This window comes from Squalius cephalus (genome assembly GCF_949319135.1).
Source record: "Squalius cephalus genome assembly, chromosome: 23".
Taxonomy (NCBI): Eukaryota; Metazoa; Chordata; class Actinopteri; order Cypriniformes; family Leuciscidae; genus Squalius; species Squalius cephalus.
The window spans coordinates 5,773,339-5,798,309 of NC_137144.1; the positions used below are offsets into that span (position 1 = coordinate 5,773,339).

The 24,971-nt window shown below is 39.6% G+C and overlaps 6 protein-coding genes across 6 annotated transcripts in view; all 6 read left to right on the top strand.

Annotated features, from left to right (window-relative positions):
* Positions 1 to 24,971, top strand: part of LOC307151359 (uncharacterized protein) — a gene marked incomplete at both ends in the record, with an annotated part of 110,727 nt that overhangs the window by 69,473 nt on the left and 16,283 nt on the right. The gene's annotated exons all lie outside the window — the stretch shown is intronic.
* On the top strand, positions 7,638 to 8,285 carry LOC307151390 (histone H1; the record flags this gene model as incomplete). The annotated part of the gene is made up of 1 exon (XM_079859390.1): positions 7,638 to 8,285. One exon carries the CDS (start codon positions 7,638 to 7,640, stop codon positions 8,274 to 8,276), a length of 639 nt encoding a protein of 212 aa, XP_079715516.1. The 3' UTR covers positions 8,277 to 8,285.
* On the top strand, positions 8,989 to 9,440 carry LOC307151496 (histone H2A-like; the record flags this gene model as incomplete). Its single annotated transcript, XM_079859569.1, has 1 exon — positions 8,989 to 9,440. The coding sequence occupies one exon, from the start codon at positions 8,989 to 8,991 to the stop codon at positions 9,373 to 9,375; it is 387 nt and encodes a 128-aa protein (XP_079715695.1). The 3' UTR covers positions 9,376 to 9,440.
* LOC307151555 (histone H3.2-like) lies at positions 10,066 to 10,553 on the top strand. The gene has a single exon (XM_079859654.1). The coding sequence runs from the start codon at positions 10,121 to 10,123 to the stop codon at positions 10,529 to 10,531; it is 411 nt and encodes a 136-aa protein (XP_079715780.1). The 5' UTR covers positions 10,066 to 10,120; the 3' UTR covers positions 10,532 to 10,553.
* Positions 12,799 to 13,181, top strand: LOC307151566 (histone H4). Its single transcript, XM_079859665.1, has one exon. It carries the CDS (start codon positions 12,816 to 12,818, stop codon positions 13,125 to 13,127), a length of 312 nt encoding a protein of 103 aa, XP_079715791.1. The 5' UTR covers positions 12,799 to 12,815; the 3' UTR covers positions 13,128 to 13,181.
* Positions 13,695 to 14,164, top strand: LOC307151583 (histone H2B-like). Its single transcript, XM_079859678.1, has one exon. It carries the CDS (start codon positions 13,710 to 13,712, stop codon positions 14,082 to 14,084), a length of 375 nt encoding a protein of 124 aa, XP_079715804.1. The 5' UTR covers positions 13,695 to 13,709; the 3' UTR covers positions 14,085 to 14,164.

Consider the following 24,971-nt stretch of genomic DNA (forward strand, 5'->3'; position numbering starts at 1 on the left):
GAGCAGCGCATGTGCCTGGCCACCTGAATGTGGGACCAGACAGACTGTCCAGGAACAATGTTCCGGCAGAGGAATGGTATCTACATCCGCAGACAGTTCAACTGCTGTGGGAGACATTCGGCAGAGCGAAAATAGACCTGCTTGCGTCTCAAGAAAACGCTCACTGCCCAGAGTTTTTTCTCCAAGAGCAGGGATGCGCTGGCCCACGTCTGGCCCCGCTGCCCGCTCTATGCTTTTCCCCCCGTCGCGCTCCCACCTCAGGTGTTAGAGCGGATCAGGGAAAACGGATGCTCAGTGCTACTAGTGGCTCCGTTCTGGAAGAACCAGGCTTGGTTCCCAGTCCTGATGCAGCTGACGAGCGCTGCCCCATGGCCAATACCAGTGAGGAGGGACCTCCTCTCTCAAGCCAGGGGCTCGATCTGGCATCCTCGCCCGGAGCGTTGGTCCCTACATGCGTGGGCCATCAACGGGTACCCGCTGATCTCCCAGAGGGAGTGTTAAACATGAACATGCAGGCTAGAGCCCCCTCTGCGAGACGGCTCTATTCCTCAAAACGGTCTGTGTTCTCTAGCTGGTGCACAGCACACGGCTTTTCACCCCAAGACTGTGGAGTGACGGAGGTTCTCTCTTTCCTACAAGAGCTACTGGATGAGGGCAGAGCCCCATCCACGCTCAGTTTATGTGGCGGCTATAGCAGCGTTTTCTAAACCAACGCTTGGCCAGTCACTGGGAAGGAACGATCTGGTCATTCGCTTCCTTAGAGGAGCTAAGAGGTTAAATCCTCCCAGACCTCCCTCAGTTCCCATTTGGGACCTTTCTATGGTCTTGGAGACCATGAAAGGTGCCCCATTTGAGCCAATCCAATCAATAGATATCAAACACTTGTCTTTCAAAACAGTGTTTCTTCTGGCTCTCGCTTCAGTAAAAGCCCATAGGGAACTTACAAGCGCTCTCAGTGAGCGCGACATGTATGGAGTTTGGGCCAAATGACTCGAAAGTCATACTCAAACCGAGGCACGGGTACGTTCCTAAATCCCTCAACACACCGTTCAGGGCTCAGGTGATTTCCCTGTCTGCCCTGCCGGTCTCTAACGAGGAAAAGGACGCCAGCTTCCTTTGCCCAGACAGGGCATTAAGGGCTTATGTGTCTCGCACGTCTGTTTTCAGACAGACAGAGCAGCTCTTTGTTTTCACTCTACGGACGTTCTAAGGGACTTGCCGTGTCGAAACAGAGTCTATCCAGATGGATAATCGATGCTATAGCGCTGGCTTATACCTCTAAGGGCTTGTAGTGCCCATTAGGTGTCAGAGCGCACTCCACGAGAGGTGTGGCCTCGTCATGGGCTTGGTCTAGTGGGATTCCCTTGCAAGATATCTGTATGGCGGAAGGCTGGCCCTCCCCGTCTACATTTATAAGGTTTTATAACCTAGAGGTTCCCGCTTTGCAGGCTAAGCTGCTTTCGGTCTAAAAATCGGTACTGTCTGCCCCGATGTGTTCGGCCCAGAATACTGAAACTGCTTGAGCAAACGCTCGCTGATTGATCGCGCAGCTCTATGGGCAGTGTGTAAGACCCACTATATTCGTCAGTTCAGGCCAGGGGTCGCCTTGACTGTACGAAACATCATCAGTATAACTGCTCCTTATAGGATGTTATATTACAGGAATGATGCTATTCTAGCCACTCTTTCCTGGACTCTCTGTGAGTCCCTTATGATCATGTACTATATGAGCCCGGGCATTTGCCCTTGGGTCTTTGGTGCTGGATCTTAGCATGCACGGCGTTTTACACTGTGTTCCCCTAGCGTAAGACTTACGCAGTACGAGAGAACCTCTCGTAAGAGAACGTACTCGGTTACTAACGTAACCTCGGTTCTCTCTAGAGAGGGAACGAGTACTGCGTATCTTGCCGTGCCTGCACACGCTCTGGTTCGCTCCGGCGATGAAAAACCAGTGAGCCAGCCTCTCAAAGCTATATTTATAGCCCTAGGCCACGCCCGTCTCGGCGGGACGTGACGTATTGGGCGCGAAGTGCCCCCATTGGAGCTGACGTCACGATAGGGCCTTATCGATAGGCTGCTGCAGTTGCCGCAGGGCAGCCAATAGGCGCGCGAGCCGTCTCGCCTGTGTCTGCATGCTGCCACAACGCGTTTTACATTATTTCAAAATTAAGGATAATTTTTTGGTTTCAGTATCTCGCGGAAAAGAGATTTTCCCCTAGCGTAAGACTTACGCAGTACTCGTTCCCTCTCTAGAGAGAACCGAGGTTACGTTAGTAACCGAGTACGTTTTAGTGACGTCACTAAGCACAGGCCCTGCCCACGAGTGTTGACAGACACTGCCATTCTAACATAGACCCGCCCTGATCGCGTTCCCAGCTGCTGCACTGACGAGAATGTCTCCCAAGCGTTGTAGGTGTTGTGTGGCTGGATGTATTAATCCACATAACTCTCTCTATTTACTCCCGAAATCTGAAGCAGCCGCTGAAGACGACGTGGAATTATTTTGTTTTTAAAGAAAATGCTCCCTCAACTCTACCGAAATTCGTTTATGTACTTGCGCACTTCTTATAACTTACTGTGTTTACTCAGCTCTTATGGTGATTTTCTGAAGTAAAACTGACGCTTCATCTTTTGTGTTATGTACAATAAACTTTATTAAACTCATCAGTATATGTTTGATCATCATTCGGACCTGGTCCGAAACAGCAGACTTGTAGGCTATTAATAACGGATACATACAAGCAGATGACAAATACGTTATAACCGTAATTAAACTACTAAACTATACCTGTTCCATCTCTATACAGCACTCTGACTCTGTAGGCATTATTGTCCGACTCGAAATGAACACGTTACTGAGAGTTTCTGATATTATCATCATTCCGTGAGATGAAATTGTCCTGAGAGACTGAGCGCGAGCTCATGAAGCTCCGCCCCCTGTGCCGTCCAGCAGCAGCTTATTTGCATTTAAAGGGGACACACTAAAACAGCGCGTTTTTCTGAGCCCCCAAAAATGACAGCTTCACAATTCGTGATTTACTGTTTGAGAGAGAGGTAAATCTTGTCATGCCAGCATTTACTCATAAAGGTGGACAGTTGTCAGACGAGGATGTTACAGGCACAAGGAGGATCGCCAATGTGCGCATACATGTGGAAAGAGTGATCAGGAGGCTCAATGTGTTCAAAATTGTCTCCCAGACTGTCCCTATTAACATGGCACACAAAATGGACAAAATCCTCAGAGTGTGTGCAGCGCACATCACTACTAATGAAAATAAACGATTTTATGTGTGAACGCCACTGTAGAGTTTCCGTTCTGCAGTAAAAATTCACATAGCTCAAAGTAATGGATTATGTTGGATATTACCTCAGTATGTGATGAATGAACTGTTAGTGTAATGATTAATCAATAAATTAGTTTTCTACTGTAAGCTTTTGCTGTAATGAAGAACCTTATAAATGATCAAGAATAAACAAACCAATTTCAGCCCATTGTTTCATATTGGTGCGTTGGAGCTCGTATCAACCTGTCACGTGATTTCAACAAACGAGACTTTAGTAAGTCATACCTTTTTCAAACTGCGTTTTGAAATTGTGATGAGTTTGTGCTAGAGGGCGATGATCCCACAGCAAACACCTGCACAGAAAACATCTGCACCTGTTTTTACGTCAGTTGTGTTGAAGTTAGAACAAATTAATGTAGAGATGTTTATTTTTATTTTGTTAAAAAAAAATATATATATACATGCAGTGCATACAAACCATAAAAGTTGTCCATTCAGTTCTACATATTCTGAATATATTCAGAATATATTTAAAGTATAATATAGATTGTAAAAATCTGCACAGAATCGATCACCGCGAGATGCATACCGGTTAGAAATGTGTCCAAGTTGCGCAGATGTCAACCGACTGCACTGACAAAAGGTAGTATGGGAAAAAATTACTTAATGACGATCCGGCTTTGATCTCGTAGGTGTTTGATCCACTATGAGGAGTGAAAACTGTCCGTCTTGACTGAGCTTATTTCACTCCTCCGCTCAATGCAGCCGCCTACAGCATCAGGTGAGGCGCATCTCAACAAGCCTATACGGAAACAACCCTTACTCTTTGGCTATGTTCAGACTGCCAGCAAAAATATGATTTCTTGCATATCCAGATGGTTTCTTAAAGTCTGGATAGCAAATCTGATTCAAACCACATTTGGAGGTTCTTAAACCTTCTGTCAACCTAAAATTTGACCCAGTTATTATGATTAAAGGAGAACTCCGGTCAATTTTAACATTGAGCTCATTTTTTTGCTGTCAGTACAGAGAACAACAACAAAAATCGGTGTTGCCTACACCGTGTTATCCTCTTTTTAAAATTTGCACCCTGTTGACTTCAATGGGGCAAGTTTTAAACCTGCTTTTAGCCTCTTAACATCCTTGATGTGTCATTACAAGCGCCCAGCCATGTGAGTGATTCCTTCAGAGTCAACACGCGGTGAATCTGACTGCAGTAGATGTGCAAGATATGAATAAAAATGATGTTATTTCAGCCAGCGCACATACCTGTATTTACATCCTGTTTTCGGCTGAAGTCCACAGTAATCGATTGTCGAGTTCGGGCGCATGATCGTACGTACTAAACCTATGCGCGTGAACTCGACAATCGACTACTGTGGACTTCAGCCGAAAACAGGATGTAAATACAGGTATGTGCGCTGGCTGAAATTTTATCATTTTTTTAATATCTTTCACATCTACTGCAGTCAGATTCACCGCGTGTTGACTCTAAAGGAATCACTCACATGGCTGGGCACTTGTAATGACACATCAAGGATGTTAAGAGGCTAAAAGCAGGTTTAAAACTTGCCCCATTGAAATCAACAGGGTGCAAATTTAAAAAGAGGATAACACGGTGTAGGCAACACCGATTTTTGTCGTTGTTCTCTGTACTGACTGACAGCACTCCAAATTTACAAAAAATTAGCTCAATGTTAAAATTGACCGGAGTTCTCCTTTAAATCTGTCACACCTGAAAGTGTGTCATCTGAACATCACACAAAACATGGAGACCATCAGTTTGATTATTCTCTCACAACAACAACAACAAAATCTTCTGGTGAAGATTAAAAGTGCGTTCCATCAAATTATATGGATCCATTCCACCATATACGTGCCCTGAATTGGACTTCACATTGGTATTCAAGCATTTGATTCTATGCAGACATTGCTCATCTCAAGTGAGCCTAGAATTATTGAACAAAAACACTTGCTATCTTCGGCACTCATGAGGAAGTGTGCAAGACTATCTCAGGTCTGAAAGAATGCCAAAGCTCAGAGCCATTAATGCACACTAAATCCAGACTATCTCTGCTTTGGAGCAGTATTAAAGGCTTAGCATATCTCATCATTTATTATGTTCAGGAACTCAATATTACAAGATGTAGAGAACAAACTTTTCAGGTTAAGCAATTTGGTAGTAAAAAAAAAAAGTATGCATTATTGGCACTGGGATTTGGCATTTTCCAACCTGGGACAGTCTTGCGCACTTACTTCCTGTCAGGTACACGTAAGTATCGGTATTGGGTTATGCCCAGAGATGAAAGGCAAAAAGCTCTAATATGGAGATGGGTTGGGGTGTTTTATACAGTCACTCAATTAGAATAAGCTACTCCAAATTCATTAACATTAGAACAAGGTTAAGAACATTATTCATCTGCGTACAGACACGTTTTGAATTAGGTGTTTTTTTTTTTTTTTTTTTTTTTTTTTTTTTGTGAGAAGTTCATCTGTGCATACAAATATGAAATAATTAATGTAATTATTTATAAATGGAACCCACTGATAATCTTTGACATGCTATGTTCTTCATAAGTGGCATAGGTTAAGACTGCCCTGCCTTCTTTCTGTTATGTTATATCATGGACACACCTAGACAAAACAAGAATCATGTCTTGGACACACAACACTCAAACTCAAGACGCACACATTCATTTGAACTTCTGACATCTCTTACTTGTTATTATATGTATTAATATGCCGTATGGGGTTGATCTTTCAGTATTATGATTGGATGGCCTGGGCATTCTGGATGATTCTGCTTTATCTTGTATAAATATGACCCTTCCTTAATAAAGTTGAGAAAGTGATGGTACTACACTGTCTGTGTCTTGATCATTGATCTTGCGCTGATGCCACACATCACAGGGGCCGAGGCCTGTTTCCATCTGATGACTGACAGATGCTTCGAGGCTGCAGAGAGTCTACCTGAAAACGAATCTAACAGAAAAACATTGTCTTGGATCAGAATACCTTCGTATCCCCTGATGGTTTCAATTCCAAGAAACACATTTTAGGAATTAAGTTGAAAACTTCTAAACAACTGAGACCCAACAAAACTACATTTTGAATTGTTTTTGAGTGTTTAATTCAAAACGTTTTTACTTAGTTATTATCAGCTCTTCAGCTCCAGTGTCCTCATACTTTATAGTACTAATCCCAGTTAAACCTGCCTGTGTAATTCTGAACACCTTCATTATCTTGATCTGGTGTTTGTTTGGGTTAGAGCTGAACTTCTGACCAAAACCCCAACATCTGTGCAAATATATCAAACATATAGTGCAAATGATATGACTATTTTATGAATTAGCATTCAATAGTGGTTAAATCAAAATATAATAAACTTACAATAAGTGACCTGTTCTTATTAATTTAGCAGACAATTCTATCCAAAGAGACCTATGGAGAAATTCAAGCGATTCATCTTAAGGAGGCAATGGCATAAGAAATGCTTGCAAAGTTTCAAACATTGTCCAGAAAAGTACAAGCTATAGAACAAGAGAAATATGAAACTGGGGAAAAAATAAGTTGTTTTTTTAGTCATTTGCTCTGCCTTGCTTAAATGAGCAGCTCATTCAGATGAGTTTTTACATGATCCTCATTCACATGATGAAAACTGAGATGAAGGACGAATAGGGAAAGACAAATATGACGATTTACATTTTTATTTACGTGATATGATGTACATCATCTTATGAAAAGGCAATATATATTTATTATTAATATTAATACAAATTATTATCTTAAGGACAGATCATCTGCTGACATGAGAGTCATAGAGAGACTCGGAGCCTCCGGATGATGTTCGTGTGCTTCAAGCTGCCCAAAACAACATCTGTATGAAAGCCTCCTCACGGCCCTCACTGATGCTGATTTCATTAAAGTCTATTTCAGACTGTTTGCTGAACACACAGATGAGGCGTTCAGGCTTTTATCAACCTTTACACTTAAACTATCCATCACATTTACACGCGGCTTTTCTCCGTGGCTGATGCTCGCCAAGGATTTGATCTGACGAAGGCAAAATAAACATTTCCTGTCGCGTATTTTATTCTCCAATGAAAGCTCAGAACCTCTGCTTGGTGTTCACTTAGTTTTGACTGCGCCAAACTATTTTACCACTCCAGTTTTTAACCAAATGTAAGAGAAGAAAACACACGCGTGAGGGGCTCGTGGACGCGCATAGAGGCCGAGCTAGCAGGTTGAGTCTATAAGGTTCTCATGTGTTATTTAAGAGCGCAGCGCCGCTCGAGCGCGCTACTCATTGCTGAAAACAGAGACAGCGTTCGAAATACTGTAGATCAGAGAGAAATGGCAGAAACCGCCCCAGTACCCGCTGCTGCCGCCCCGGCTAAAGCGCCCAAGAAGAAGTCCGCTGCAAAAGCCAAGAAAGCAGGTCCAGGCGTCGGCGAGCTCATCGTCAAAGCTGTGTCCGCATCCAAGGAGAGGAGCGGCGTGTCCCTCGCCGCGCTGAAGAAAGCGCTCGCTGCCAGCGGCTACGACGTGGAGAAGAACAACTCCCGCGTCAAGATCGCCATCAAGAGTTTGGTGACTAAAGGCACACTGGTGCAGGTCAAGGGAACCGGCGCCTCGGGCTCATTCAAGCTCAACAAGCAGCAAGCCGAGACCAAGAAGAAAGCGGCTCCTAAAGCGAAGAAGCCCGCGGCTAAGAAACCCGCTGCTGCCAAGAAGCCCAAGAGCGCAGCAGCGGCTAAGAAGCCCGCCGCCAAGAAATCGCCCAAGAAGGCCAAGAAACCCGCAGCCAAACCCGCGAAGAAGGCGACGAAGAGCCCCAAGAAGGCGACGAAGAGCCCCAAGAAGGCGACGAAGAGCCCCAAGAAGGCAAAGAAGCCAGCAGTCGCTAAGAAAGCAGCCAAGAGCCCAAAAAAGGCAAAGATTGCTAAACCTAAAGCTGTAAAGCCTAAAAAGGCAGCGCCCAAAAAGAAATAAAGTCCAGTGTTTGTTCCTCAACGGCTCTTTTAAGAGCCACCCACTAACTCTGAATAAGAGCAAAACTTGTTTATATAAATGATTTGTGTTAAATTTTAAAGCAAACAACTGATATGTGATTTTGACTTCTTGGACTCATGCAATCTGAACAAACAAGTCAAAACACTGAGTTTTGAAAGAAAAAAGGTCATGTTATCCATTATTTGTACATAAATGTATTGTAAATGGCCAAAAAAGCTGAAGAGGTTCAGACAGTGATCACAGTGTAAATAGGATGTTGTGTACAACACAGTACAGATAGAATATGTACACACAACACTATGCTGGATAATTGTGACAATATGACCCACATCCAACAATACGGACAGTGATAAAACTCCAATATTACAATAAGAACAGTATACTGTACAGTATCAGACAGTCAATGTGCCCAGACAGTGTGGATGTTACTTTTGCAAGAAACAGCGTACAATATCCTTTTATATATGTCTCAATGGTTTCATCTCTTCTGTTTTACAGATAATTAATGCGTGTTCATAATCCCCGCCAGAAAGGGTGTTGGGCTTTGGAGGGAAGTTCAGTGATTGGTTTAAATCTTTACAGACTCTAAACCAATGGGCGACTGGCACTCTCGTTTAAATACAGTGTGTGGAGAGACATCTAATTTCATTCTATTGTTTTAGATTGAAGTGTTTGAATAACTGGACTAATAATGAGCGGAAGAGGCAAAACCGGTGGTAAAACCCGAGCCAAGGCTAAGACTCGCTCCTCCAGGGCGGGACTGCAGTTCCCTGTCGGCCGTGTTCACAGGCTTCTGCGCAAAGGAAACTACGCCGAGCGCGTCGGTGCCGGAGCTCCTGTTTATCTGGCGGCGGTGCTCGAGTACCTCACCGCTGAGATCCTGGAGCTGGCTGGAAACGCCGCTCGGGACAACAAGAAGACCCGCATCATCCCCCGTCACCTGCAGCTGGCGGTGCGCAACGACGAGGAGCTCAACAAACTTCTGGGCCGAGTGACCATCGCTCAGGGCGGCGTGTTGCCCAACATCCAGGCCGTGCTGCTGCCCAAGAAGACCGAGAAACCCGCCAAATCCAAATAAACAGATTGAAGACTGGGTTACTGAAACAACGGCTCTTTTAAGAGCCACCCATTTTATCTGACAACGAGCGCTTTTCTCTGTTAATATTTCATATAAACTCTTTAGTTGGGTGGGAAAATTACCCACCAATCGACTATAGTGTATGATTGTCTGTCTCAACCATTAATCTTATAGTTGATGTTGTGCATGTTGTAATCACATCATGACCCCCTAAATGTGTTTACCACCCAATCCATCTCCCCTAATCTTAAAATTAATTTGTCTGCCAAGCTCTGATAATGAATATTTTAACTTATGCAAAATAATAAAAAAGGAACATACATATTATTGGCTTTATGGAAACAGATATTGGTCGATGTTACTTGGAGGATGGAAACCCTAGTCTGTCTTGCTGCAGTGCTTTTATACTGTAATGTGATATTGTTCTAATCTGAGATCTGCACAAGCATTGGGAATTAAGGCGAGTATTTCAGAACAAATAAATACAATATTGTGAGTATAAGGGCGGGCAAAGTAGTCAACGGAACAAAGCATCTCGAGCGGGAAACACTCCGCTTGTTTGAAAAGAGGAAACGCGCAGTCATTGGCTGGCACTCGTGCGCAGACATCACGTAATAGCCAATCAGAAGGCCTGCATTCTCGCGTCACTATGAGCTCGTGGCGGTTCAAAGCTTTAAAAGCGGGTGTTTAACGTAGAGCAGCATTTCCTTCCAGCGCAAGCAGGACAAAGAGAAAGACCGCAGCAATGGCAAGAACCAAGCAGACCGCTCGTAAATCTACCGGTGGTAAAGCCCCGAGGAAGCAGCTCGCTACTAAAGCCGCCCGTAAGAGCGCTCCGGCCACCGGCGGCGTCAAGAAGCCTCACCGCTACCGGCCCGGGACTGTGGCTCTGCGGGAGATCCGCCGCTATCAGAAGTCCACCGAGCTGCTGATCCGCAAACTGCCCTTCCAGCGGCTGGTGAGAGAAATCGCTCAGGACTTCAAGACGGACCTGCGCTTCCAGAGCTCCGCTGTCATGGCCCTGCAGGAGTCCAGCGAGGCTTATTTGGTCGGTCTGTTTGAGGACACCAACCTGTGCGCCATCCACGCCAAGAGGGTCACCATCATGCCCAAAGATATTCAGCTGGCCCGCCGCATCCGCGGAGAGCGCGCTTAAACCCGCGTCTGCGTCAACCCACAACGGCTCTTTTAAGAGCCACTTCAATTTAAACTGAATGAGGGAATTTCCAATGTAATGCTGAAATTAAAGAATATAAAAGCCAATTTGAGCTGATAAAAGCGATCATTTTAATCCGTTTTATATTCCAAGAAAAGATACGGCACTGCGTTGAATACAGTAACATCATTTGGGGAAAAAATACAGAAAAATAATGACATTTAAATCAGTTTGTTCTGTTTTGTGATGTGACATCTAAACCGTGATAACGGTATCAAACTGAAGTGTCATAGGTCATTATTATGAAGGTTATAAAGAGTTTAAAATGTTATTTTAATTTAAGAGAATGTTATCACTTAAAGAAAACCAGTGTATGCTGTGATCATGTGGGAGTGGAGATGACTGTACTGTTTGCTGAGTATGTCTTAACCTTATATTGGTGAATACTTAGAAGGAGTGTGTTCTGGAATCCACTGCTGCTTCAATGTATATCTAATGAGTGATTATAATCAAGGTATTAATCAATATTTTTCCTTCTAAATATTACATGAGTTGAAGGACATCTCTAGGCTTATGAAATGTTACTTTGTTATAGAAGTTACCAGTGTGTTTACTGAAATGTTCTTTCATGTATTATCTGAAGACTGTGACTGAAGGGTCTGGCCCATGCCAGGAATACAGCAACTGTATCTGATATGATTGCAGTAACAGTGCTTGCTCATTTTGCCTGGCTTCCAGAAATGAAATAAAACATACATCTGCTTTTTTAGGGTATCCTGACATCTATGGTCACAGGGGTCATTGAAGTCTATAGTGTAAGGCACCATTTCTCAGTTAAAGCCTTACCTTCCAGTTATATTAAAGTGTCCTCTCCTTGAGAGAAAGAACATATTATATTGATGTTTTGAGAAGAGACTCCTGTTTATAGTTAAAGCCTGGCCAAACCCAACCTTGGAAAAGCTGTGTGTCGGTGTGTGTGGTTACAGGTTAAGGAACCACTGGCATTATTGGAGGTTGTCTGACTTGTTTTCTTCGAATGGCTGGCGCCTGGACACAGTCGTGTGACCTTGGAGGACCACTCGTACCTAACTCAGGGTCCTGGTGGCAGCCGTACAAACTATGGAGATATTCATCTGTTTATGTGTAGAAAATTACTAAATATCTTTCAACCTGAAGTAATGATGTAGCTTAGACCTTGGTGAAGGGTATAATTGCAGTGATCTTTGTAACTGTAAGAGAGGCGGCCTACTCTTGTGAGTCTCGAAGCTGACTTCTGCCTGAAGAAACTGCAAACTATCTTAAGTAAAAAAAAAAAAAAAAAACTTTAAATTATTATAATTCTGACTCTTTTCTTAAATTGACTGCACTTCTAACTCCTGGTCTAAATTAATCATATCTGGTCCTTGGATCAAATCTTAATGGGTGAGGACTTTCATGGAGTGATAATGCCTGATAATAAATTATTTCACCTCAATGTTTATAGTAGCCTATAGAAAACATTATTATACTAGATAGCATATGCAGCACATTCTATTGAAAATATTTTTTTTTTTAAATAAATGTTGTCTGACAATATTGTCTTAAAACTTATTTGAGTATATCCTTTAAACAGGTAATGTGCACCACAAGATAAATACTCTTTATTCTCTCGTAGGAGGCATGAGAAAGATATTTAATTATATATATATATATATATATATATATATATATATATATATTATATAATATACTTTGCGAAAGTAGTATATTAATCTTAATTTTCTTCAGTGAAAAACAGAACAAAAACAAAAAAACAATAAGCTGCTAATATTAGTTGTGAGCATTGTCTTAAGGTGCTAAAAAAGAAAGTTGTCATATGTCGTTCATGCTGATATTTAACACATTTTGTAACGTCTGTATCCCGGGACATGGCCAGATTTCGATAAGAAAAAAGGTTGATCCACAATATTCCACAATCTATGTAATCTGAGTTTAAAAATATCACAAAAGTTAATAATCACGTTAAACTGATGATTTGTGAAGGGTCCGATTCAGGAATCCACTGCCACTTCAATGTATATATATATAAGGTCCTTAACTGTAAAATTCCCCTATATTTTCAACTCTATTTTCTTGCAGGGCAGAACAAGAGTTGTCTACCATCCTGCCAACCAACCCATTGCAAGGGGGGGGGGTAAGGTGGCGTGGCACTGGTTTCTGTCAGGTCCTGTAAGCAAATGTAAAAGGCTTCCTTGTAGCACACAGCATCCATTAATTTTTGTCTTTCATAAATCGACTGTGAATCATGTCTGGAAGAGGCAAAGGCGGTAAAGGACTCGGGAAAGGAGGCGCTAAGCGTCACCGTAAAGTTTTGCGCGATAACATCCAGGGAATCACCAAACCCGCTATTCGTCGTCTGGCTCGCCGCGGCGGCGTCAAGCGCATCTCCGGTCTGATCTACGAGGAGACCCGCGGAGTGTTGAAGGTGTTCCTGGAGAACGTGATCCGCGATGCCGTCACCTACACCGAGCACGCCAAGAGAAAGACCGTCACCGCCATGGATGTTGTGTACGCGCTGAAGAGACAGGGACGCACCCTGTACGGCTTCGGCGGATAAACGCCTGAAACCAGGAGAAACCACACAAACCCAACGGCTCTTTTAAGAGCCACACACTCTGTCACATAAAGAGTTAATGTGCTGACCATGTCATTCATAGAATCAAGTATAAAACGCTTTATTTTCTGAATCCAGGATGAACTTCACCAAATAACTCTTGAACAACGTTTCACAATAATAAATCGAAAACATCAACATTATTATTACATAATAGTTTTGTGATGACACGCTGTTTTTCTTTTTCTAAACTCCCTCAATGGATTTATAAGGGGTTTTAAAATGACTCGATGATGCACAATATTGGAACCGCTTATTTTCTCAAAAATTTTGAATAAAAGAGCGGGAAACGAAACAACGGAAACTATGGGAGTGGTGGGCGGGACTATTATTTATCTGCCTGTGATTGGCCCGCTTGATGCTTTGAGTTGTCAAATGAAGTACGAGTTTATGGGTTTGGCCTATGAAAACAGACAATCAAGAGTTCCCCCATCTCTTTGAAAATTAACATAGGGCAGTGAATAAATACCTCTGTATCGAACTGAAGAGAACATTACTTTGTTAGTTTTGTGATCTCGTATCATCATGCCTGAACCAGCAAAGTCCGCGCCCAAGAAGGGCTCAAAGAAGGCCGTCACCAAGACCACCGGTAAGGGAGGAAAGAAGCGCAGAAAGTCCAGGAAGGAGAGTTACGCTATCTATGTGTACAAAGTCCTGAAGCAGGTACATCCTGACACCGGCATCTCCTCCAAGGCGATGGGCATCATGAACTCCTTCGTCAACGACATCTTCGAGCGCATCGCCGGTGAGTCGTCTCGCCTCGCGCACTACAACAAGCGCTCCACCATCACTTCTAGAGAGATCCAGACCGCCGTGCGTCTGCTGCTGCCCGGAGAGCTGGCCAAACACGCCGTGTCCGAGGGCACAAAGGCCGTCACCAAATACACCAGCTCGAAGTGAGGCGTGCCTGACTTCAACTACCCCAAAGGCTCTTTTAAGAGCCACCCATCTTCTCAGATAAAGAGCTTTTGTGTTTAAAAGTCACAGCCTTGATCCCGCGAGAGTTGATGAATCTCCTAAATATGAACATTGACAACAGTCGTGTTTTTGAGGAGATTTAGGCCGAGCACATTTCATAATCCTAATCCATTTGGGTGCCATTAGTTTAAAAAATTGAAAAAAAAAGTAAGCTCGTCTTTTTATTACGTGTTTATTTTTGGAAACTGTGAACTATCACAGTGATTCCCAACTTCTGTAAATCTCATATAACACCAAACCACAACTGTAATTCTTTACATTTTAAGCGTGTAGTTTTATTTTCCTACAACAGGCTTTCATGCCTTGCATACCAATACAAATATATAAATGCATATAAGAGATCACTGTTTATTCTATTGTTTTTAACAAGATAAAAGTCATAAAATATGAGAAATTTATATTTAATACATTTTGTTTTAATTACTTTAGCTGTGTGTGCAGATAAGTCAAATACAAAAAGTTGTTTCTCTGGATTACTATTTATATGTGTGTTTGAGTAAATAAGAGTGTTTATATAACTTTTTTGGTGATCAACTTTTTATTATCTTTAGATATGTTATGTTCTAGGTGTAATCTGTTTTATTTCATATTTTTGAACGTCATGTCAGGCCACTAGGTGGCAGTAGTGGTCGTTCTTCTGCCTTCTGTGCAGGTAAAGCCAGGTGAGGGTGCTCACTTCTGCTGACGACTGCTCGGTTGGGATTGATCTTCAAGGAGAAGAAGAAGAGTGTATAAAGTCACCAGATTACACAGAAATAATAAATAGGTCAATAAAAGAAATGTGGCAAAGGTCATGGGATTGTGAAAGGAATGGGAGAGCTTATTACTCAGTACAAAGAATGGTAGAGAAAGACAGATGTAATTATAGACGTCAGATAAGAGATGCAGTAGTTTTATCCAGATTGAGGTTTGGGCATTGTGGGCTGGCTCTGATTGGTAAACATCCTGATGGACAGTGTGAATGTGGAAATAAGGAAACAGTGATGCATGTATTAGTGCAGTGTAGGAGGTACTCTCATCAAAGGAAGAAATTGTTCAGGGAACTGGGAGCAACTGGAGAAACTGTTTTTAATTTATACTCTTTATTGAATTTGGACAGTTGGAACAAATTGAACAAACATTGGAAACATTGCGAAATCTTTTCATTTGAAAAGATATAAGGGTCAATGACATGACATGTATTTTTTGTGTCCAAATTCATTATTTTCCTAAAAAGAATTTGAATAAATACATGTCATATATCAAATGGATCTACAATATGTCCTTTATAAGAAACCCTTTTCATTTTATTGAAATTCAATAGATTTTTTTGAGTTTTGGTGTTTGAAAGACCAAAAATGCCAGGTGGTGCGACTGTCCGAACATACAAGCAGAGAACAAAACTGAGATATAAATGTTAATTTTCTCAATAAAATTCTTAATCAAATATTTTGGCATGATTTTATGTTAAATTCCTTATAAATGAGGGGAAATAGTGTATCTGTCCTATTTCAAAACTATTATATTACTTAAAAAACTTTTGTCCGAAAAATTTACTTCTACTAATGTCAGGGAGGGCGACCGACATAAAAATGCATTTTTATGCAATATTCCTTTAAGAAAACCATGTGACAGCATATGACATCACAGAGAACACTCCAGAGTACCCATTTGATGCAGTAACAAGGTTAGTCACCCTCCCATAAATATTAGATAATTTGACATTTTTGAGTAATGATGAGATTGATTCAACTTATCATGTCAGGTGGTATGACCCCTGGAAAACTTTGAAAATGTGTTGTTATTATAAAAATGTGTATTTAATTTAAAAAATGTATGTATAACCTTGAGCACATGGTCAAACATTTGTATAGGCGTCCAAGTTAATGCCTGTTAGATTTGAATTGAGTTTGAAATGTCATGTGGTGCAACCAATATGTCAGGTGTCGCGACCAGAGTTACAGTTAACCAACTAAAAAAAAAGTCATTTTAATTCATGTTTTTGAAAATATTAAATATATTTTAATAAATATATAACGCTTTTAAGTTGTTTAAAGGTGTAATCTACATATGTATATATATATATTTATTTTATTATGGTATGAGTGACAATTTAAAGAGCATATTGTCCATCTTAAAGTCCCATTCTTCAAGAATATAGGACTGTATAATCAACATTGATACTAAAACATTTGCATCTTTAAATTAATCTATTTTAATTTGTTTTTGCAAATGCCATTATCAAGCAAGGAGAAAACAGCAGACATAGAGCTCGTTTAAAAAGTGATCCAGTTGCAGGGGCAGAGTACCTTGCCAAAAGAAAAGCAAGGTATTATGTTCATTATGTATATCTAGATACATTACAACTTAAGTTAATATGGTGTTCTGTTATTTTTTGTGGTAATTACAGTTATTACATGTTAATAATACGTACTTGATAGCAGTGTCATACAGCATTACAGAAAAGCATATTATTAGTCATGATTTCGAATGATTAACAAACCATTACCCATGCTATTAAATATTTAAACTAAAATAATTTATTTTACAAATGATATAGTACAGGTGAAACTCCAAAAAATTTAATATCATGCAGAAGTTAATTTATTTCAGTAATTCAAGTTAAAAGGTGAAACTAATATATTATATAGACTCATTACATGCAAAGCAAGATATTTCAAGCCTTTATTTGTTATAATTTTGATAATTATGGGTTACAGCTTAAGAAAACCCCAAATTCAAAATTAGAATATTGTGAAAAGGTTTTCATAGCTTGAAATATCTCACTTTGCATGCAATGAGTCTATATAATATATTAGATTCACCTTTTAACTTGAATTACTGAAATAAATTAACTTTTGCACGATACTCAAATTTTTGGAGTTTCACCTATATGTCCCATATATTTTCATTTAAAGGGTTACTTCAGGATTTAGCATTAAGCTTTGTATTAGTAGAAAACCTGTAGTATTTTCGAATTACCATGCTTTCCACCCTCATATCCCCCTGAGACAAGAGATTTATGTATTTTTTGTCTGGAAAAAATCCTCCGATGACGCAAAAATCGTCATTTTGCGTCATCGGAGGATTTTCTGGACAGAGGCTAAAGACTACAGCCAGTAGATGGCGTTGTTCCGCATGTTTTCAGCCCGCCCATACAGGGTGGGATCTCACTCACAGAATGTACACAGTGTCACTGTCAGCCTCTTTCTTTGGAAGCTAAGCTAGCAGGCTCTTGTTCTGTGGAGAAAGCTGAATAGTAGGAGAAAGCTGAGTAAGTAACCATCCTCCTTTTCCCGGACTTGTCCGGCAGGCGAGATCGTTCAAAATGTCCGGGATTCAGCTTTTGCTTTCTGCGGTCGCCATTCATTGTTTACATGCACACCTTTCAATCTAACTGAATTCATTCCGATTGGTGAATGTGAATGTAGTGTTTACATGAACGCTAAACAAGTGATCGGTTGATGTGCGTTTTACCATTGCTAAGAAAAATTCCCGCTCCTCCGTGAGAGATGCGAGACCCGGCGCGTCTCAGTAATGACGCCACCGCCCTCGCGCTGTTCTCCCGCGGCCGTCAGCCTCGTCCTGCTCGCCACAGTAAGCATGATGAATGGCCACTGTAGAACGCAAAAGCCGAATCCCGGACATTTTGTACGATCTCTAAATCCCTCGCAAACTCATCACGTAGGCTAGCTTTGTTGTTTACAACTGCGCACTCTTACCGGTAGGCGTGGCCTCCTAAGGCAGCGAAGCAAGTGCATTCTGGGAGTTGTTGTCTTTCATCCACATAAGCCAAAAATACAGTTTCTGGCTTTTCTCAGTCTAGAAAGCTCCAAATTCAAAAATTTCTTCACATTTCTTCTACTTAAATGACCTATTTTAAATACACATTCATCTTCCCAGAGGTGAAGTATCCCTTTAATTAAAATAGAAGGGGTCTGAAACCATGTATCTTTTATAGAGATAGGTATGTTGTACATTGCAATTAGTAAGCTTGTTTACATCTTAATGGGTTTTTTTTTCTTGACTTACTGTTACTACTGAATCTAATTGCATGAGCAGTAGATTGAATTCTGCCATTAATGTTTCTGGGCCCAATATTTGCACTAATTCACTATTTCATATAAAAGATTTTCGCATGTATTAAATGTGTTCCTTGAGGTTTCAAAGTTATATTTTTAAAGAAGCGATGATCAAATGTTATTCATAACATGCATTATTGTTTTGCACTTTCTTGTTAATGAAATTTAATTATATGATTGAGATTAAAATATTAAAATTATATATAAAATTGAGATATTAAAATAAAAAAGCCAATTGAAACCTGAATAAAATTCATTGACATATCTTTCTTTTTATTTATTATTGATCACAATGTCAGGTGGTGCGACCGGTCATTGTCAGGTGGTGCAACCAGCAAATTTACATTTAAATGTATAAATTTCCACTGCAATTGCAAAATGAAGTAAGAAATATAACTGTAAACCTTTATATAACGTATACAAATTATTTTTACAGTTAAAAACAAAACATAAAAAGTCCTTATGGAAAAATGGGTGTGAAAAGCAGCCGTTTATATGATTTGGAATAAAAGGGCAATAAATAAAGAAATAGAAAGGGAATTTACCATGTGATATGCATTTTAGACACTACAATGATTCATATTTACAAGTCTCAGTAATGCTAAGTACATTAAATGTATATTATTTTAAATTAATATATGGTCGCACCACCTGACATTTTCTGGGTGGTAAAATCAGAAATCTTGTTTAATAATGAATTAATGCTGCCTAAAATGCTGTAAAACCAATATAAATCAACACCATACATTTTTTTGGACATAAAAATGCATTTTAAAACTGTTTTGCTTAAAATATTTTTTTTTTTCTTCTTGAAAATCTTATTTGTCATTGACCCATAAACAAGTAGTGTTAAATAAGTTGTAAACAGCGATTAGAGTACAGAGGAGGGCAGCAATACACCATAGCTGCGTCTAGCCTGCCGGAAAATGAGTGTATAAAGTGAAGCTAAGCCTAATTTAGTGAAGAGTGTATAAAGCTTCACTGATCTCCACTGAAGCAAGCCTCGTTTTCTGCTGGTTTGCTTTGCGTTGTAAATAGACCAAACTTGGAAGTTCTAGGGAGTGGGTGCCATTTTTATTTATTTTTTTAATACTATGGGTTTCTCCTGTCTAAAGTAGAGAAGGGAGTCAGGGAACTATTTTGTTTCTTTCCTTGAGGTAGGTGTAGATGGGTCCATATAGTTAGAGGTATTTTGTTTGTTTTACAAAGTTATTTTACACTTCCTATATTTGTTACTCCAATAAACCATGTTGTACCATATTTATTTTGTTTTTGGTGTAACTTTTGGAGCCAAACGTTTGTTTTTATGTTAATGCTTTAGTTATCGTAAACTTTAATGTTACCCGAGACTGTGTGGAACGTAACAATAAAATAAAATAACATCCATTGAAACAAACAGACAGGAAAAAGGGGGAGCAACAGACTTAAAAAAAGGGGGGATCTTAAAACAAAAATGTAAACAACAAAAGACTAATGTTTTAACTTCAGAAAAGTTAAGAAATCAATATTTGGTAGTAAAGCCCTGATTTGCACAGCTTTCATGCGTCTTTGCATGGTGTATCAAAATAAATTCATACAGGGGAAAAAAAATGTAAATAATAAATCTGCTCCATAGTGGATAGAGACTTTGGACATTCCAGTTTAACCCATTTCAAGAATTGCATGAGAAGTGGGTAATAGAGTAATAATATTAGGCTCTGTCCCAAATGGCTCACCTTTTTTTTTTAATTATTATTAATGCCAAGGTATCAAAAATATAAGTACATAGCAAAAATGTAAAAATTACATACAACGAAATGATAAAGATAAAGAAAGCAAAGCATCACATATACATATACATGGGTTATAGCCTGTGTATATATACTAAAAAAAAAAAAAAGAAAATGATTAAAAAAAAGAACAGAAAACTTTAATGAAATAAATTACAACAGTTGAAGTAAGTTTATTATCTTAAGAGCTTTAAGATTCTTAGATGATGAAATGCGTTGGATGTACTGTTGGACCTCTCTTCTAAAAACAACGAATAAGGGATTCTGATGAGTGAATTTACTATGGTGAATGTGAAATTTTGCAAGGAGCAATAATAGAATAAAATACTCATTCAATTTAGCTTGTTGTATATTAAAGAAGCCAAACAGTGTATCCTTAAAAAAAAACAAAGAGAGATCCGGAAGCACATTGCATTTAATAAAATTAGAAAATTCAACCCAAAATAACTGTGTGTGAGGACAATCCCAGAAGATATGAAGAACAGTTTCATCAGGGGCACCACAAAAAGAACAACTTGTGTCTATATCTGATTTAAACCTTTTCAAAAAAACTTTAGCAGGGTAAAATTTGTGTATTAATTTGAATTAAATTTCTCTAACCTTGTTAGAGAATTGTTATAACTATTAGATGTTGAATGAAAGTGTGTCTTGTTTCCTATCAGTGCGATTGTATGTTCACAATTATAAAGATGACTTGATTGTAATCTGTAAAATCTGTAAAGTGTTTCGTATTCTTATAATAGGAATCATGTCTAAACTGTACTCTCTGCTAAAGCTGGAGAGTAAAGAGATCACAGATAACGCATGATTTACGATGAGAGGTGAGAAAATTTTCTACAATGAGAAAATGCCACCTCTCAAATAAAGACCTAATTGGTTAGAATTCATCCAGGAGGCTGGACAAAAATTTATTTTAAACAGAGTTTAAAATCTTATGACCCCAACCAGAGGCGAACCAACATTGAGTGGGGGCCCCAGGCAAAATTAATCAATGAGGCCCTTCTAAAATAGTTTTTTTGTAAATATATCTTTGTTACCTAGAGATATAATTATACAACATACAAAAGTAGTCAAACACATCTAACAGAACAAATTATTTATTTTTTACAACATTAAAGTACTTATGTTTTATCAAGATACAATATCATTCTCAAGATACAGTACATAAATCTTCATATTTATATTCTATTGTCACCTTAAAAACACTGCTTACGAGCCTTAGCTACGGCAAATGCTGTCACTATGTCCTCCATATCCAAAGACCTTCGAATGTTCCGTTCAATGGAAATCAGTGCAAGTGCTGAGAGCCTCTCTTGGTTCATTGTTGACCTGAGGTATGATTTAATCAGCTTTAAAGCTGAAAAACTTCTCTCACCAGAGGCAACGGTGACAGGAAGAGTTAGAAGCAGACGAAGAGCAATGCTCAAGTTTCCATACAAATCTAGAAGTTGCTCCTTGAAGATGTAATCTAACATGTCGCTTGGTGAAGTAGATGAATGATCAGGGAAGGTATGGACAGCAGCCCTGACCTCCATAACCAAATCCTCTGAATGTATGTCATGTAAGGCTCTTTCCAATTTTTTGCAGTTGTCTTCGAGTTGTCCATTATGCATTGCTTCTCTCATGTTTTCTTTTGAGAACAGAAAACTATACATAGCATAAACATCCTCCAGCTTACAGAATCGGTCATTGAGACTTCCAATGGCTGTGTCAACCAAGGGCAGAAAAAAATCTCTTCTGAAAGACTCTTCTGGTGTGGATTGTGTCTGATCTCTGCCCTCATATAGGAATTGCCGTGATGTTTTGCGTTGTCTTTTCTCAGGCAATGTCATGTCAATATCTAGAGCTTCTGCTATCTCTCTTGCATCCGTTTGACAAGCAGCAAGTCCACTTTCCCTGAAATTATTCAAGTATGTTTGCACTCCCTGAGTTTCCTTTTTAAGTGTTTCTAGAGAAACACTTGGGCTCTGAAGAATTTTGCTCACATGGTTAATCTGATACAAGACATTGTACCAGATTACCACACACAGGACAAAACGCCAGGTCATTAGCTCATTCTGAATGCTGTTTGCTATGGACATTGTCTCCGAGTCTTTCTTTTCCACAGCAAATTTCTGGAGGGCAGACAGGGCTTCCACAATCTCTGGCAGCTGGTAACGTACCACCTTCACGCTATCAATTCGAGCCTCCCATCTTGTTGTTGACAAAGATTTTACAGTAAGATGTTTCACATGTTGCTGTAGTACTGCCCAGCGCTGCACAGATGAGCTAAAGAGATTATACAGTCTCTGCAGAACACCAAAGAAAGAGACTGATGCCACAGATGACTTGGCTGCATCTGCCAAGACCAGGTTCAGAGTGTGACTGCTGCATGGGACACACCATGCCTTGTTGTTCAGCTGCAAGATTCTAGTCTGAACTCCCTGTTTACTGCCCATCATATTACTTCCGTTGTCGTAGGATTGGCCACGACAATCTGAAATCTTTAAGTTGTGCTTCTCAAGTTTTTCCAAAAGGGTCTCATATAGACCTTTTCCAGATGTGTCCTGTACATCAATGAATCCACAGAAATGTTCAGTGATGAAGGCTCCAACAGAAGATTCACAATTCACAATTCTCAACACAACAGAAAGTTGTTCAGTATGGCTGACGTCAGGAGTACAGTCCATTATGACAGAATAGTACTTCGCTTTGGTCACCCTGCTAACTATCTCCTGCATTATTTTGTCTCCAATTAATGTTATGATCTCGTTCTGTATTGTACTGCTAAGGTAATGAACCTTTACCTCTTTGTTTTGAATCCTCCTTACGTGTTCATTTAGAATGGGATCGAATTGTGCCATTAACTCTACCTGTGACAAGAAATTGCCATTGTGTGGGTCAAATAAAACATTTGTGTGGCCCCTAAAAGCATGATTGCGCTCAGAAAGATGGCAGATGATAGCAATCACTCTCCTTATAACACCTTTCCAATGTTGCACTTCAATCTGCATTAAATCCTGATGGACTTGATCGATGGTTGTTTTAGTTAGCAACCTCTTCTGAAGATTATGCCAGCTTTCCATATTCTCAGCATGTGCCTTTGAATACTCATGTTCTTTTAAATGACTGGCTATATTCTTCCATGTGCAAAATCCACCTTTGCTGAGAGCATTTTCACATTTACCAAACAGCGTGCATGCAAAGCAGAATACTGCATCTGTGCTGATAGAGTATACAAGCCACGATCTCTTGATTTTCTCTCCATTTTTCATTACAATCTCATAATTGTCTTTTGTGAATCGTCGAGGAACTTTTTCGTTATTTTGTGGAAACACTGCATCGGTTACTTGGACTGGGCCATTTCCCACAATTTCACAGCGCTCATGATCTTTAAGAATCCTTGGCCATTTTGCAGGGTCGTGAGACATTAGGAATCTTGTAGTACCTTTGTCAAGATCAACACTACTGCATGTGGAAGAAGTGAGTGGTGTTTCCTCATCGTTAGCAGGTTGTTGTTGCAATGTCAACAAGGTGGATGGCACTAAAAACATACAGAAGATATTTAGTGACAAAATACTTTCATAAAGCACATAGCAGTATACTGAAATATATTAGCACTATATCTGACACTCTAAACTTACCATTTTCACTTTCAGGAGGGACTGGAGAATCTTCTGTCTGAAGTGGTGGTGACAGGAAATTAAGTAATGCTCCTACATAAGAAATATATGGTTAGCATCTTATTTAATATTTATTTTATTATTCTATATTAGCATTATCTGACACTCTAAACTTACCATTTTCACTGTCAGGAGGGACTGGAGAATCTTCTGTCAGAAGTGGTGGTGACAGGAACTTAAGTAATGCTCCTACATAATAAATATTTGGTTAGCATCTTATTTAATATTTATTTTATTATTCTATATTAGCATTATCTGATACTCTAAACTTACCATTTTCACTGTCAGGAGGGACTGGAGAATCTTCTGTCAGAAGTGGTGGTGACAGGAAATTAAGTAATGCTCCTACATAAGAAATATATGGTTAGCATCTTATTTAATATTTATTTTATTATTCTATATTAGCATTATCTGACACTCTAAACTTACCATTTTCACTGTCAGGAGGGACTGGAGAATCTTCTGTCTGAAGTGGTGGTGACAGGAACTTAAGTAATGCTCCTACATAAGAAATATATCATTTTTATTATTATTATTATTATTATTATTATTATTATTATGTTAGTTTATCAGCTAATTATGTTAACTTAAATAATTTACTTTTTTTTACATGTGTTTTACAATGCAGTACAGACACTTTCCAAGCGATGTCGCTGGTGATGTGCGCATTATTCCCTGCTGTAGACTACCAACGGTATTCTTCTATTTCAGCCTGCATTAATACCGATTACCGACCGTCCAACACTTTACATGCTGTTGCTAAGTGCAACCCCCCTAGCTAAACACAGTTTTCCCGTAACCATATCAACGTTACTAGTAATTAATCTTGCAAAAATTAAGTGAAACTAAACTGAAATTAACAACGTGGATTGGGTGACTTTTTTTTTTTTTTTTTTTACATTTCTGAAATCCATTACTTAACAGTCACCTCTGATAACAGATCACTCGAGATAAACAAATCGTTTCGTTGTTCAGTTCACATCTATTTTTCACAGTAGTAACGTATATTGTTTAAGCATCTTTACAGAAAATAAATGTAGCCTATGCTATGTATTTTCTGTAAAGATGCTTTAAAACTATATGTATCGTTACTACTGTGAAAAATAGATGTGAACTAAACAACGAAACGATTTGTTTGTCATTAATTATCCTTAAAGTAACGTTAGTAGTAGCAGCTAAGTGTTAAGTCAATCAATCATCATCATCTCAATCTCCATCACTTACCGCAGTCCTGTTTTCTCTTTTCCACTTCATCTTGCTTTTTTTTCCGCTTCTGGCTGCCAGATGGATATGTCCTCTTCATGTTTAATACATGAA

Bases quoted from the DNA above. Each gene is read 5' to 3' on its own strand.
- LOC307151566 (XM_079859665.1), top strand. From the start codon at position 12,816: ATGTCTGGAAGAGGCAAAGGCGGTAAAGGACTCGGGAAAGGAGGCGCT.
- LOC307151555 (XM_079859654.1), top strand. From the start codon at position 10,121: ATGGCAAGAACCAAGCAGACCGCTCGTAAATCTACCGGTGGTAAAGCC.
- LOC307151583 (XM_079859678.1), top strand. From the start codon at position 13,710: ATGCCTGAACCAGCAAAGTCCGCGCCCAAGAAGGGCTCAAAGAAGGCC.